Raw genomic sequence first — 14,372 nt, forward strand, 5'->3', positions numbered from 1 at the left:
CTGGTGCCAACTTGTGTAAAGCAACGCATTGCACAGCACCTCCTCTTGGGCCCCAGTTCTTTCAGGCCAATTATTTCATCTTCCACCCAAATCCGTCATGTTACTGGAAGGGTGGGAAAGACTCACACTGATTAAGGGTTTCAATTCCAGTTCAGGGTCCTGTTCATTAGGCACCAAATGGGAGAAAATGGAACGAAACAGCGAGGCACTACCTGGACTTATCCAATAAGAAACGCATATGTTCATTTTCTGTTGCAAAACATTTTGTGCCTAATGAACATGGCCCAGATCATTGTGAATTTATATCAGAGTCATTGTGAATTCATCCAAACAGTAAGATCCACTGGGAAGCAGACAGGGTGGAGAACTAGGAAGTCCCTACGTCTCGGTTAGATCACAGGACATAATGTGGTTCTCTTTGCTGGAAGACTGATCATTGGGATGTCCTGGAAGAGTCATGGTAACATTAGAGGGGAAGGAAGCGTTGTCTTCGTCGTCGTGTGTTCACTGGTTTATACTCCACTGTACAGGTTGTCCCTCTATCTACACAATGTGCATCTGTCCGTCTGTCGGTGTATCATGTGTAGGTATGAGTGTGTGTGCGTCTATGTGTGAGTGAGTGTATGAATATGCCTAGTCGTGCATTATTGAAAGCCCTCCACATGTCTGATCTCAGGGCCTCATCCATAATGCATTGGGGGTGGGCAGGGGCCCCTCAAATACTGTATATGGACTGAACACACAATCCCACTCTGTCACACACACACACACACACACACACACACACACACACACACACACACACACACACACACACACACACACACACACACACACACACACACACACACACACGCACAGTCTGATCAAGATGGGCCCATTGGTCAGTACGTAGACCTCTGTTTCAGTCTGATCCATCACACCTTCCTTACCATGGTAGACAGTCATAAACACAGTCATCGATGGGCACAGTAATATTGGTGAGGATTGGAGAGGATACAGACCTTTGGGATTTCTAACTGTACAACAGTTATTTCAACATTAGTTCAATGCTTCAACGTTATTTAAATGTTCTTAAGGTTATTTCAGCGTCTGGTCCCGCTCACCCAGTTTAAGCAGCCAGCCCTCCCGGTCTGGGTTAAAGAAGGTGTGTGTGAGATCGTTCCCGTCGTCCTCAGGGATTTTGAAGGGCTCGTTCTTGATGCTGTCATACAGGTTCTGTGGGGAGGAGAGAATAACACTAAGACTTGAGGACAGAGAGAGACAGAGAGATGGAGAGGAAGGTAGAGGACCCCTGGGGCAGGGGGATCTGATGGGATCAGGAGTGAGATGGAGGGATGGACAGAGAGATGGAGAGGAAGGTAGAGGACCCCTGGTGCAGGGGGATCTGATGGGATCAGGAGTGAGATGGAGGGATGGACAGAGAGATGGAGAGGAAGGTAGAGGCAGGGGGATCTGATGGGATCAGGAGTGAGATGGAGGGATGGACAGAGAGATGGAGAGGAAGGTAGAGGACCCCTGGGGCAGGGGGATCTGATGGGATCAGGAGTGAGATGGAGGGATGGACAGAGAGATGGAGAGGAAGGTAGAGGACCCCTGGGGCAGGGGGATCTGATGGGATCAGGAGTGAGATGGAGGGATGGACAGAGAGATGGAGAGGAAGGTAGAGGCAGGGGGATCTGATGGGATCAGGAGTGAGATGGAGGGATGGACAGAGAGATGGAGAGGAAGGTAGAGGACCCCTGGGGCAGGGGGATCTGATGGGATCAGGAGTGAGATGGAGGGATGGACAGAGAGATGGAGAGGAAGGTAGAGGCAGGGGGATCTGATGGGATCAGGAGTGAGATGGTGGGATGGACAGAGAGATGGAGAGGAAGGTAGAGGACCCCTGGGGCAGGGGGATCTGATGGGATCAGGAGTGAGATGGAGGGATGGACAGAGAGATGGAGAGGAAGGTAGAGGCAGGGGGATCTGATGGGATCAGGAGTGAGATGGTGGGATGGACAGAGAGATGGAGAGGAAGGTAGAGGCAGGGGGATCTGATGGGATCAGGAGTGAGATGGAGGGATGGACAGAGAGATGGAGAGGAAGGTAGAGGACCCCTGGGGCAGGGGGATCTGATGGGATCAGGAGTGAGATGGAGGGATGGACAGAGAGATGGAGAGGAAGGTAGAGGACCCCTGGGGCAGGGGGATCTGATGGGATCAGGAGTGAGATGGAGGGATGGACAGAGAGATGGAGAGGAAGGTAGAGGACCCCTGGGGCAGGGGGATCTGATGGGATCAGGAGTGAGATGGAGGGATGGACAGAGAGATGGAGAGGAAGGTAGAGGACCCCTGGGGCAGGGGGATCTGATGGGATCAGGAGTGAGATGGAGGGATGGACAGAGAGATGGAGACGAAGGTAGAGGCAGGGGGATCTGATGGGATCAGGAGTGAGATGGAGGGATGGACAGAGAGATGGAGAGGAAGGTAGAGGCAGGGGGATCTGATGGGATCAGGAGTGAGATGGAGGGATGGACAGAGAGATGGAGAGGAAGGTAGAGGCAGGGGGATCTGATGGGATCAGGAGTGAGATGGAGGGATGGACAGAGAGATGGAGAGGAAGGTAGAGGACCCCTGGGGCAGGGGGATGAGAGGCCTCGTTGATGTCTCTGTTCACACACCCTGAGCAGGTCCTCTGGAAGGTCTCCTCCATCGTTGATTCCTCTGTTCATGGAGATGAAGCGCTCCACCGCCGGCTTGTCCTTCACGTTGGGGTTGTGGAGGCTGGTGTTCAGCATGATGATGGCAAACGACAGGATGTAACAGGTGTCTGGAGGAAATCACACACACACATACATACAGACACACACAAGCATTCAGGCACACATTTGCAATTTGGGACTCCAACATTGTCATACAGATAGATGCCTGGACACAGTCCCAGAAACAAAAGGTACTGTCTCCATTACAACCAAAACACTGTTATTGGACACTTGAATATAGGAGTGGATGTTTATTTTTCCCCAACACACAATTTATACCAGAGTGGTTGATGGTCAGCTGCAGTGCTCGCAAATATAAAGTGTTACCATGACAACTTCTGACAAGATTCTCCGGGACAATAGGATCAAAAATGTAAATGACTGGATCTTAAAGGACAGGGGACTAGATTCAGAGAGAGAGACAGAGACCATGTTAAGGACGAGAGTGAGGTGGACCGGCATGAAAGAGTGTGTTGGTCGCTAAGTGTGTGTGTGTCGCTAAGTGTGTGTGTGTGTGTCGTTCAGCGTGTGTGTCGCTCAGTGTGTGTGTGTGTCGCTCAGTGTGTGTGTGTGTCTCTCAGTGTGTGTGACTCTCAGTGTGTGTGTGTGTGTGTGTGAACGTGCCTTTGTGCATGCATGTTTGAATGCGTGCGGTGTGTGCATATGTGTGTGTGGTGTGTGCATGCGTGTATGCAGGCGTGCGCAGAGAGACAATGTGGTCAGAGGCTGGCTGACACAGCAGTAGCACTTTCCATTATCTGTCCTGTTTGTCTCAGAGAGAGAAGACCATGAATTATTCACATCCATCTGCATCCATGTAACAAGCAGCCGTCTGCCATGGACATGATGTCCCTGTGAACACACCAAACCCCCTTCACGTAAACACCGCACCAGACCTGGGTTCACACACCGCACCAGGCCTGGGTTCACACACCGCACCAGGCCTGGGTTCACATGCCGCACCAGGCCTGGGTTCACACACCGCACCAGGCCTGGGTTCACATACCGCACCAGGCCTGGGTTCACACACCGCACCAGGCCTGGGTTCACATACCGCACCAGGCCTGGGTTCACATACCGCACCAGACCTGGGTTCACACACCGCACCAGGCCTGGGTTCACATACCGCACCAGACCTGGGTTCACACACCGCACCAGACCTGGGTTCACATACCGCACCAGACCTGGGTTCACATACCGCACCAGACCTGGGTTCACACACCGCACCAGGCCTGGGTTCACACACCGCACCAGACCTGGGTTCACACACCGCACCAGGTCTGGGTTCACACACCGCACCAGGCCTGGGTTCACACACCGCACCAGGCCTGGGTTCACACACCGCACCAGGCCTGGGTTCACACACCGCACCAGGCCTGGGTTCACATACCCCACCAGGCCTGGGTTCACATACCGCACCAGGCCTGGGTTCACATACCGCACCAGGCCTGGGTTCACATGCTATTAGAAATCTTTCAAATACTTTTAGTGTTTGCTTTTGTCTGTCTAGAGTACCAGGTGGGAGGGGTTTGGAGTATTGGGACTATTCTATTGGTCCATAAAGCCAGGCAAGCTCAATCAAGCGCAGATGAAGTATTTTAAATGACTTTGAATAGTATTTGTCATCACCATGACAGGTGGTAACCCTAGCGCTAACAATGCTTTAGTGTAAATCGCCTTGACCCTTCACTACATGCCTGGTACTGAGGTCCAAGCCCGTGGTCCTACCTGTGGACTGGAATACGCCAGGGTTGCACTGGCAGTATCTCTGGGCGAAAGCCTCCATCATGCGGTCGATCTTCTGGGCCTCGCCAGGCAGCCGGAAGCTCCACAGGAACTGTCTGTCAGGGGAGGAGAAAGAGTGGTCAGTCAGCAATACCATCTATCAACTACTAACTTTGGCTAAATACCAAATGGCACTCTATTTCCTACGTAGTGCACTTCTTTTGACCAGTAGGTTGATACACATATCTAGATGACTAAAAGCCTTTGTTATCTACTGATGAGGGTGTGAAAGTGGGACCATTGTTTCTCATGTAAAGTAAGTAAGCCGTGTCTGAGCCAGAACAACTCCTGTTTGCTTTATCTAACTCAGTGAAATGCACTGACAGGAAGTCGCTATGGTTAAGAGTTTCTGCTAAATGACCAAGATGTAAACGGTCAAAAGTTTTGCACTCTATAGGGAATAAGGCTGCCAATTGGGACAGATGCTAACTTGTTGTAGCCATACTAATTTAGCCCTGCAGTTCTCTTGTGTCTTGGTAGATGGGTTTTCTAAGTGTGTCTTCATTTTAACATTGGTGGTGGTGTAACAGCTCAACTACTATCTAATAACTATTCTGTGAAGTGCTGTATTACAGTATGTTAGGGCTGGTATCAGTGTGTAAGGAAGTAAGTAGCCTTCCACACGTCTTGGCTAATACTAGCTGGAACAGCTCATAGGAGCAGGAGTCTATCTCGTGTTTCTGTAGACTGAAGCAGGTGTACAGGTACACTCCCTGGACAGGACCCTAGTCTACTTCCTGTTTCTGTAGTGAGGCAGCTTGATGTACAGGTACACCCCCTGGACAGGATCCTAGTCTACTTCCTGTTTCTGTAGCGAGGCAGCTTGATGTACAGGTACACCCCATAGACAGGACACTAAACCATCTACTTCCTGTTTCTGTAGTGAGGCAACTTGATGTACAGGTACACCCCATAGACAGGACACTAAACCATCTACTTCCTGTTTCTGTAGTGAGGCAGCTTGATGTACAGGTACACCCCATAGACAGGACACTAAACCATCTACTTCCTGTTTCTGTAGTGAGGCAGCTTGATGTACAGGTACACCCCATAGACAGGACACTAAACCATCTACTTCCTGTTTCTGTAGTGAGGCAGCTTGATGTACAGGTACACCCCCTGGACGCTAGTCTATCTACTTCCTGTTTCTGTAGTGAGGCAGCTTGATGTACAAGTACACACCCTAGACAGGAGGATAGTCTATCTCCTGTTTCTGTACGGGTGGTGCCAGAATAACAACCTATCCCTCAACGTAAGCAAGACTAAGGAGATGATTGTGGACTACAGGCAAAGGAGCACCGAGCACGCCCCCATTCTCATCGACGGGGCTGTAGTGGAGCAGGTTGAGAGCTTCAAGTTCCTTGGTGTCCACATCACCAACAAACTAGAATGGTCCAAGCACACCAAGACAGTCGTGAAGAGGGCACAACAAAGCCTATTTCCCCTCAGGAAACTAAAAAGATTTGTCATGGGTCCTGAGATCCTCAAAAGGTTCTACAGCTGCAACATCGAGAGCATCTTGACTGGTACGGCAATTGCTCAGCCTCTGACCACAAGGCACTTCAGAGGGTAGTGCGTACGGCCCAGTACATCACTGGGGCCAAGCTTCCTGCCATCCAGGACCTCTATACCAGGCGGTGTCAGAGGAAGGCCCTAAAAATTGTCAAAGACCCCAGCCACCCCAGTCATAGAGTGTTCTCTCTACTACCGCATGGCAAGCGGTACCGGAGTGCCAAGTCTAGGACCAAAAGGCTTCTCAACAGTTTTTACCCCCAAGCCATAAGACTCCTGAACAGGTAATCAAATGGCTACCCGGACTATTCGCATTGTGTGCCCCCCCCACCAACCCCTCTTTTACACTGCTGCTACTCTCTGTTTATCATATATGCATAGTCACTTTAACTATACATTCATGTACATACTACCTCAATTGGTCCGACCAACCAGTGCTCCCTCACATTGGCTAACCGGGTTAACTGCATTGTAATGCTATATCAGGAGGATCATGACAACGTTAGGTCCTATAGGACAATGCTATATCAGGAGGGTCATGAGAACGTTAGGTAACTACAGGACAATGCTATATCAGGAGGATAATGACAACGTTAGGTAACTACAGGACAATGCTGTATCAGGAGGATAATGACAACGTTAGGTAACTATAGGACAATGCTATATCAGGAGGGTCATGAGAACGTTAGGTAACTACAGGACAATGCTATATCAGGAGGATAATGACAACGTTAGGTAACTACAGGACAATGCTATATCAGGAGGATAATGACAACGTTAGGTAACTACAGGACAATGCTATATCAGGAGGATAATGACAACGTTAGGTAACTATAGGACAATGCTATATCAGGAGGATAATGACAACGTTAGGTAACTACAGGACAATGCTATATCAGGATGATAATGACAACGTTAGGTAACTACAGGATAATGCTATATCAGGAGGATAATAACAACGTTAGGTAACTACAGGACAATGCTATATCAGGAGGATCATGACAACGCTAGGTAACTACAGGACAATGCTATATCAGGAGGATAATGACAACGTTAGGTAACTATAGGACAATGCTATATCAGGAGGATCATGACAACGCTAGGTAACTACAGGACAATGCTATATCAGGAGGATAATGACAACGTTAGGTAACTATAGGACAATGCTATATCAGGAGGATAATGACAACGTTAGGTAACTATAGGACAATGCTATATCAGGAGGATAATGACAACGTTAGGTAACTATAGGACAATGCTATATCAGGAGGATAATGACAACGTTAGGTAACTATAGGACAATGCTATATCAGGAGGATCATGACAACGTTAGGTAACAATAGGACAATGCTATATCAGGAGGATAATGACAACGTTAGGTAACTATAGGACAATGCTATATCAGGAGGATCATGACAACGTTAGGTAACAATAGGACAATGCTATATCAGGAGGATAATGACAACGTTAGGTAACTATAGGACAATGCTATATCAGGAGGATCATGACAACGCTAGGTAACTACAGGACAATGCTATATCAGGAGGATAATGACAACGTTAGGTAACTATAGGACAATGCTATATCAGGAGGATAATGACAACGTTAGGTAACTATAGGACAATGCTATATCAGGAGGATAATGACAACGTTAGGTAACTATAGGACAATGCTATATCAGGAGGATAATGACAACGTTAGGTAACTATAGGACAATGCTATATCAGGAGGATAATGACAACGTTAGGTAACTATAGGACAATGCTATATCAGGAGGATAATGACAACGTTAGGTAACTATAGGACAATGCTATATCAGGAGGATAATGACAACGTTAGGTAACTATTGGACAATGCTATATCAGGAAGAGGTTGTGATAGAAGTCTGTGCTTTGGCTCTCCGGAGAGTCAGAGACGTTTTGAGTGTGTGTGTGTGTATGTGTGATTTGTAGGAGCAATTTGTACGGGGGGGGGAGGGGGGGGGGGTTATAAAGCCCCACTAGGAGGCTCTTACCTCAGGGCCTGGACCAGGTTCAGGTCGGTGAATTCATGGAGCTGCACAAAGTCATGGAGGACCTGGAGGTTGAACTCATCTCTGCAGGGAAAATAATAGAATATGTTTAGTAATGATTTTCTGAAATCATTGTTCAATTATTTGAGTGTAGAGACACAGACACAAAAAATGACAAACACATAGACATTTAGACACACAGCCAGACACACAAATGCACGTACACACACACACGCACGTATGTATATGCTCACACAATCAATAAAAACTGGGGGAGGGACACAGACACACACACACACACACACACACAAGGTGACACCTCTATCATGACATCACTCTTCTTGACATCTGTGGCCTTTGGAGTTAGTGATACTCCCCCTGAGATAGACAGGAGGCCTCCCAGGACCTATCCCTGACAGAGTCAAAGCCAGCTCTGCCCTGGGGGATTCCTGACCAATCAGGGAGAGCACACACACAGTCTGCCCCTCCCCCACTGGAATCAGAAATCTCTTCATACCAATTGGACAGAGCAGAGCATCCATGACGATATCTGGGTGGTGTTCATGCCCTAATAAACACAACTCAGCTCTCCACTTCCTGGTCTGGCTTGTCGACTAGCCGACCACACCCAGGCTGTAGCACTATAAGGTAGGCAATGCACCCAGGGTAATAACACACACAACGCACAGCCATTGGGTGTTGCCTGTTATGTGGCTTTGAATTAATATAAAAGATGGTATTTCTTCAGGAGAGACTCAACTTTGACAGTTATTTCAGCTTCAGCCAACATTCCAGGATTTTTAGGAACATTATTTAGAAGTCGAAATCAAAGACAGACGGACTGTGAAGGAATCAACGTCTCTGTTTCGAAGTCTGAGGGTCTAGATGTGGATCTAATAAAGGCTGTTGGGGGAAAAGGGCGTTGGGGGAAAAGGGCGTTGGGGGAAAAGGGCGTTGGGGGAAAAGAGCGTTGGGGGAAAAGGGCGTTGGGGGAAAAGGGCGTTGGGGGAAAGGGGATGTGCCTGACCTGACAGAGGAAAGTATGTGATCTGGAAATGGGACATCTTTGACAGGAAAGAAGTGACGTCCTTCTGAACCACATAACACACACAGAAACACAAACACACAGACATGACAAACACACACACACCCCGACACAACCACATAAAGAGACGTGCATCTTGCCCCCCACTGACCTCTCCCCAAGGTAGTCTCCGATGGCGGTCTTGTTTAGCCCCTCCCCCTTGTACAGGAACTGGGCGATGTCATCGCTGGTGTGCTTAAGCAGGTCGTTCTCAATCAGGAACTTAATCCCCTGAGAAAATACAACATACACCCCGTGTCAGACCCTCGTTACAACGGGGGCGTTCCAGGTCGTATTGTTTGTAGCCGTACAGCGCATATCAAAAGATTTAAATCATATTTTAGCTAAATCGGGGGTAACCCCGACCGGGTCTCAAACACGGGTACGATCCATACCATAATGTCAAGAGGATGGAACCTCCTGATTGATGAGGTTGCTAGGCGTTTGGTTAAGGTCACTACAATTGTTATTGTGGTTCCTGAAACGTCAAACACTCCTCCACACATTGTCAGATCTGAGAGTTGACTCAGTGGTAATGCAAAAAACCCACAACCTGGAACAGCACAAGTATATCAAACCCACAGGACACATTCAGAATGTCTATTTCCCTCCAATTCAACTCTGAACCTGGAAGTCAGTTGCACTGCTTTGTTTCCTTGATCCCCTCTAACCAGGGACTGATTTAGACCTGGGACACCCGGTGGGTGATTCCCCTCTAACCAGGGACTGATTTAGACCTGGGACACCCGGTGGGTGATTCCCCTCTAACCAGGGACTGATTTAGACCTGGGACACCCGGTGGGTGATTCCCCTCTAACCAGGGACTGATTTAGATAAGATGTGAATAACCCTGGGCTGAGATTCCCAAAAGCATCGTAGCACTAAGATCATCTTTGTGCATTTAGTTTCAATAGAATGAAGAAGATGTTCGTGCTACGATGCTTTTTGTATCTTTTTGTATCAAATAGTATCTATTTGATACTCACCTTTTTAGGGTCCATGTTGAATTTCTTTCGGCCCATGGCCACTTGCTTATTCCTCTGCATGTTTTTCCTGCAACATTAAATCAAATAGAATCAAATTGTATTTGTCACATGCACGGAATACAACAGGAGTATCGTGAAATACTTACAAGAACTTAACCAACAATGCAGAGTAAGAAAATATTTGCTAAATAAACTAAAGTAAAAGAAAAAAGTAACACAATAAATAACAATAAGGAGGCTATATACAGAGGGTACCGGTACTGAGTCAATGTGAGGGGGTACAGGGACTGAGTCAATGTGAGGGGGTACAGGTACTGGGTCAATGTGAGGGGGTACTGGTACTGAGTCAATGTGAGGGGGTACTGGTACTGGGTCAATGTGAGGGGGTACAGGGACTGAGTCAATGTGAGGGGGTACCGGTACTGAGTCAATGTGAGGGGGTACCGGTACTGAGTCAATGTGAGGGGGTACCGGTACTGAGTCAATGTGAGGGGGTACAGGTACTGGGTCAATGTGAGGGGGTACAGGTACTGAGTCAATGTGAGGGGGTACAGGTACTGAGTCAATGTGAGGGGGTACAGGTACTGAGTCAATGTGAGGGGGTACTGGTACTGAGTCAATGTGAGGGGGTACAAGTACTGAGTCAATGTGAGGGGGTACAGGTACTGAGTCAATGTGAGGGGGTACAGGTACTGAGTCAATGTGAGGGGGTACAGGTACTGAGTCAATGTGAGGGGGTACAGGTACTGAGTCAATGTGAGGGGGTACAGGTACTGGGTCAATGTGAGGGGGTACAGGTACTGAGTCAATGTGAGGGGGTACTGGTACTGAGTCAATGTGAGGGGGTACAGGTACTGGGTCAATGTGAGGGGGTACAAGTACTGAGTCAATGTGAGGGGGTACAAGTACTGAGTCAATGTGAGGGGGTACCGGTACTGAGTCAATGTGAGGGGGTACAGGTACTGAGTCAATGTGAGGGAGTACTGGTACTGAGTCAATGTAAGGGGGTACAGGTACTGAGTCAATGTGAGGGGGTACCGGTACTGAGTCAATGTGAGGGGGTACCGGTACTGAGTCAATGTAAGGGGGTACAGGTACTGAGTCAATGTGAGGGGGTACTGGTACTGAGTCAATGTGAGGGGGTACTGGTACTGGGTCAATGTGAGGGGGTACAGGGACTGAGTCAATGTGAGGGGGTACCGGTACTGAGTCAATGTGAGGGGGTACCGGTACTGAGTCAATGTGAGGGGGTACCGGTACTGAGTCAATGTGAGGGGGTACTGGTACTGAGTCAATGTGAGGGGGTACTGGTACTGGGTCAATGTGAGGGGGTACAGGGACTGAGTCAATGTGAGGGGGTACCGGTACTGAGTCAATGTGAGGGGGTACCGGTACTGAGTCAATGTGAGGGGGTACCGGTACTGAGTCAATGTGAGGGGGTACAGGTACTGGGTCAATGTGAGGGGGTACAGGTACTGGGTCAATGTGAGGGGGTACAGGTACTGAGTCAATGTGAGGGGGTACAGGTACTGAGTCAATGTGAGGGGGTACAGGTACTGAGTCAATGTGAGGGGGTACTGGTACTGAGTCAATGTGAGGGGGTACTGGTACTGAGTCAATGTGAGGGGGTACAGGTACTGAGTCAATGTGAGGGGGTACAGGTACTGAGTCAATGTGAGGGGGTACAGGTACTGAGTCAATGTGAGGGGGTACAGGTACTGGGTCAATGTGAGGGGGTACAGGTACTGAGTCAATGTGAGGGGGTACTGGTACTGAGTCAATGTGAGGGGGTACAGGTACTGGGTCAATGTGAGGGGGTACAAGTACTGAGTCAATGTGAGGGGGTACCGGTACTGCGTCAATGTGAGGGGGTACAGGTACTGAGTCAATGTGAGGGAGTACTGGTACTGAGTCAATGTAAGGGGGTACAGGTACTGAGTCAATGTGAGGGGGTACCGGTACTGAGTCAATGTGAGGGGGTACCGGTACTGAGTCAATGTAAGGGGGTACAGGTACTGAGTCAATGTGAGGGGGTACAGGTACTGAGTCAATGTGAGGGGGTACAGGTACTGGGTCAATGTGAGGGGGTACAGGTACTGGGTCAATGTGAGGGGGTACCGGTACTGAGTCAATGTGAGGGGGTACAGGTACTGAGTCAATGTGAGGGGGTACAGGTTAGTCCAGGTAATTCAGGTCATATGTACATGTAGGTAGGGGTAAAGTGACTATGCATAGATAATAAACAGAGAGTAGCAGGAGTGTAAAAAAGGGGGTCAATGCAAATAGTCCGGGTAGCCATTTGATTAATATGAAATGAATTAGAGATACATAATTATTGTATTCCCCATCTGTGATGCTGCCAGGGCTGGTTTCCTGGATACCAATGAAGGCTAGTCCTGCACTACAAAACACTTCCAGTGGAGATATTCCATTGAGCATGCTTTTCAGTCCAGCACTAGGCTTAATCAGGGTCTGGGAAACCAGCCCCAAGAATAAGTGTTTGTGTGATGCCATGTAAATATAAACTTCGTCTAAAGAGTGAAAAAGTAGATTGGAATTTGTCTTTTCATTTCAAATCACACTCATTGATCTCCATGATCTATTTACTCATCTCACGTTGGGTCAATATAATGTATTCATTCACTTATTAAAATAATACTTTCATGAATTGAACATTTTCTCATCAGCTTGGCAGTTAAAACTGCTCCAATGGGCCACTGATGACAACATTCAAGATGAAATGGTGACTCAACAATAAGCATGTTTCTCAGACCTGGAGTGTCGAGAGGTCAAAGTCTCCTCCGTCTTCACTGTCACCATGCTTACGTCACCTTGCCCCGGCTAGCCAAAGGTCACCAGACTTCCTCTTTGATTCATTATTTCCCCCAGCATTCCTTTGGCTATTGTCATTGGGAACTACAGTTCTCCCCAGCGTCAGTTATAACAGACCACTATTGTCATTGGGAACTACAGTTCTCCCCAGCGTCAGTTATAACAGACCACTATTGTCATTGGGAACTAGAGTTCTCCCCAGCGTCAGTTATAACAGACCACTATTATCATTGGGAACTAGAGTTCTCCCCAGCGTCAGTTATAACAGACCACTATTATCATTGGGAACTAGAGTTCTCCCCAGCGTCAGTTATAACAGACCACTATTGTCATTGGGAACTACAGTTCTCCCCAGCGTCAGTTATAACAGACCACTATTATCATTGGGAACTAGAGTTCTCCCCAGCGTCAGTTATAACAGACCACTATTGTCATTGGGAACTAGAGTTCTCCCCAGCGTCAGTTATAACAGACCACTATTATCATTGGGAACTAGAGTTCTCCCCAGCGTCAGTTATAACAGACCACTATTATCATTGGGAACTAGAGTTCTCCCCAGCGTCAGTTATAACAGACCACTATTGTCATTGGGAACTACAGTTCTCCCCAGCGTCAGTTATAACAGACCACTATTGTCATTGGGAACTACAGTTCTCCCCAGCGTCAGTTATAACAGACCACTATTGTCATTGGGAACTAGAGTTCTCCCCAGCGTCAGTTATAACAGACCACTATTGTCATTGGGAACTAGAGTTCTCCCCAGCGTCAGTTATAACAGACCACTATTGTCATTGGGAACTAGAGTTCTCCCCAGCGTCAGTTATAACAGACCACTATTATCATTGGGAACTAGAGTTCTCCCCAGCGTCAGTTATAACAGACCACTATTATCATTGGGAACTAGAGTTCTCCCCAGCGTCAGTTATAACAGACCACTATTGTCATTGGGAACTACAGTTCTCCCCAGCGTCAGTTATAACAGACCACTATTGTCATTGGGAACTAGAGTTCTCCCCAGCGTCAGTTATAACAGACCACTATTGTCATTGGGAACTAGAGTTCTCCCCAGCGTCAGTTATAACAGACCACTATTGTCATTGGGAACTAGAGTTCTCCCCAGCGTCAGTTATAACAGACCACTATTGTCATTGGGAACTAGAGTTCTCCCCAGCGTCAGTTATAACAGACCACTATTGTCATTGGGAACTAGAGTTCTCCCCAGCGTCAGTTATAACAGACCACTATTGTCATTGGGAACTAGAGTTCTCCCCAGCGTCAGTTATAACAGACCACTATTATCATTGGGAACTAGAGTTCTCCCCAGCGTCAGTTATAACAGACCACTATTGTCATTGGGAACTAGAGTTCTCCCCAGCGTCAGTTATAACAGACCACTATTGTCATTGGGAACTAGAG

The 14,372-nt window shown here is 48.0% G+C and overlaps 1 protein-coding gene across 4 annotated transcripts in view; it reads right to left on the reverse strand.

Moving 5' to 3' along the window:
• The window catches only part of cyth1a (cytohesin 1a), a 116,689-nt gene that overhangs the window by 16,650 nt on the left and 85,667 nt on the right, over positions 1–14,372 (reverse strand). For 3 of the 4 annotated variants that reach the window (XM_071394127.1, XM_071394121.1, XM_071394137.1), the window contains exons 4-9: positions 10,125–10,191; positions 9,251–9,369; positions 8,058–8,138; positions 4,475–4,587; positions 2,666–2,814; positions 1,106–1,218 (exon numbers count right to left, since the gene is read on the reverse strand). In XM_071394127.1, coding sequence (XP_071250228.1) covers positions 1,106–1,218; positions 2,666–2,814; positions 4,475–4,587; positions 8,058–8,138; positions 9,251–9,369; positions 10,125–10,191 — 642 coding nt within the window. The remainder of the gene's footprint in view (positions 1–1,105; positions 1,219–2,665; positions 2,815–4,474; positions 4,588–8,057; positions 8,139–9,250; positions 9,370–10,124; positions 10,192–14,372) is intronic. The other variant, XM_071394113.1, reaches the window with a different exon arrangement.

The sequence above is a fragment of the Salvelinus alpinus genome, chromosome 1, assembly GCF_045679555.1.
Source record: "Salvelinus alpinus chromosome 1, SLU_Salpinus.1, whole genome shotgun sequence".
Lineage (NCBI taxonomy): Eukaryota > Metazoa > Chordata > Actinopteri > Salmoniformes > Salmonidae > Salvelinus > Salvelinus alpinus.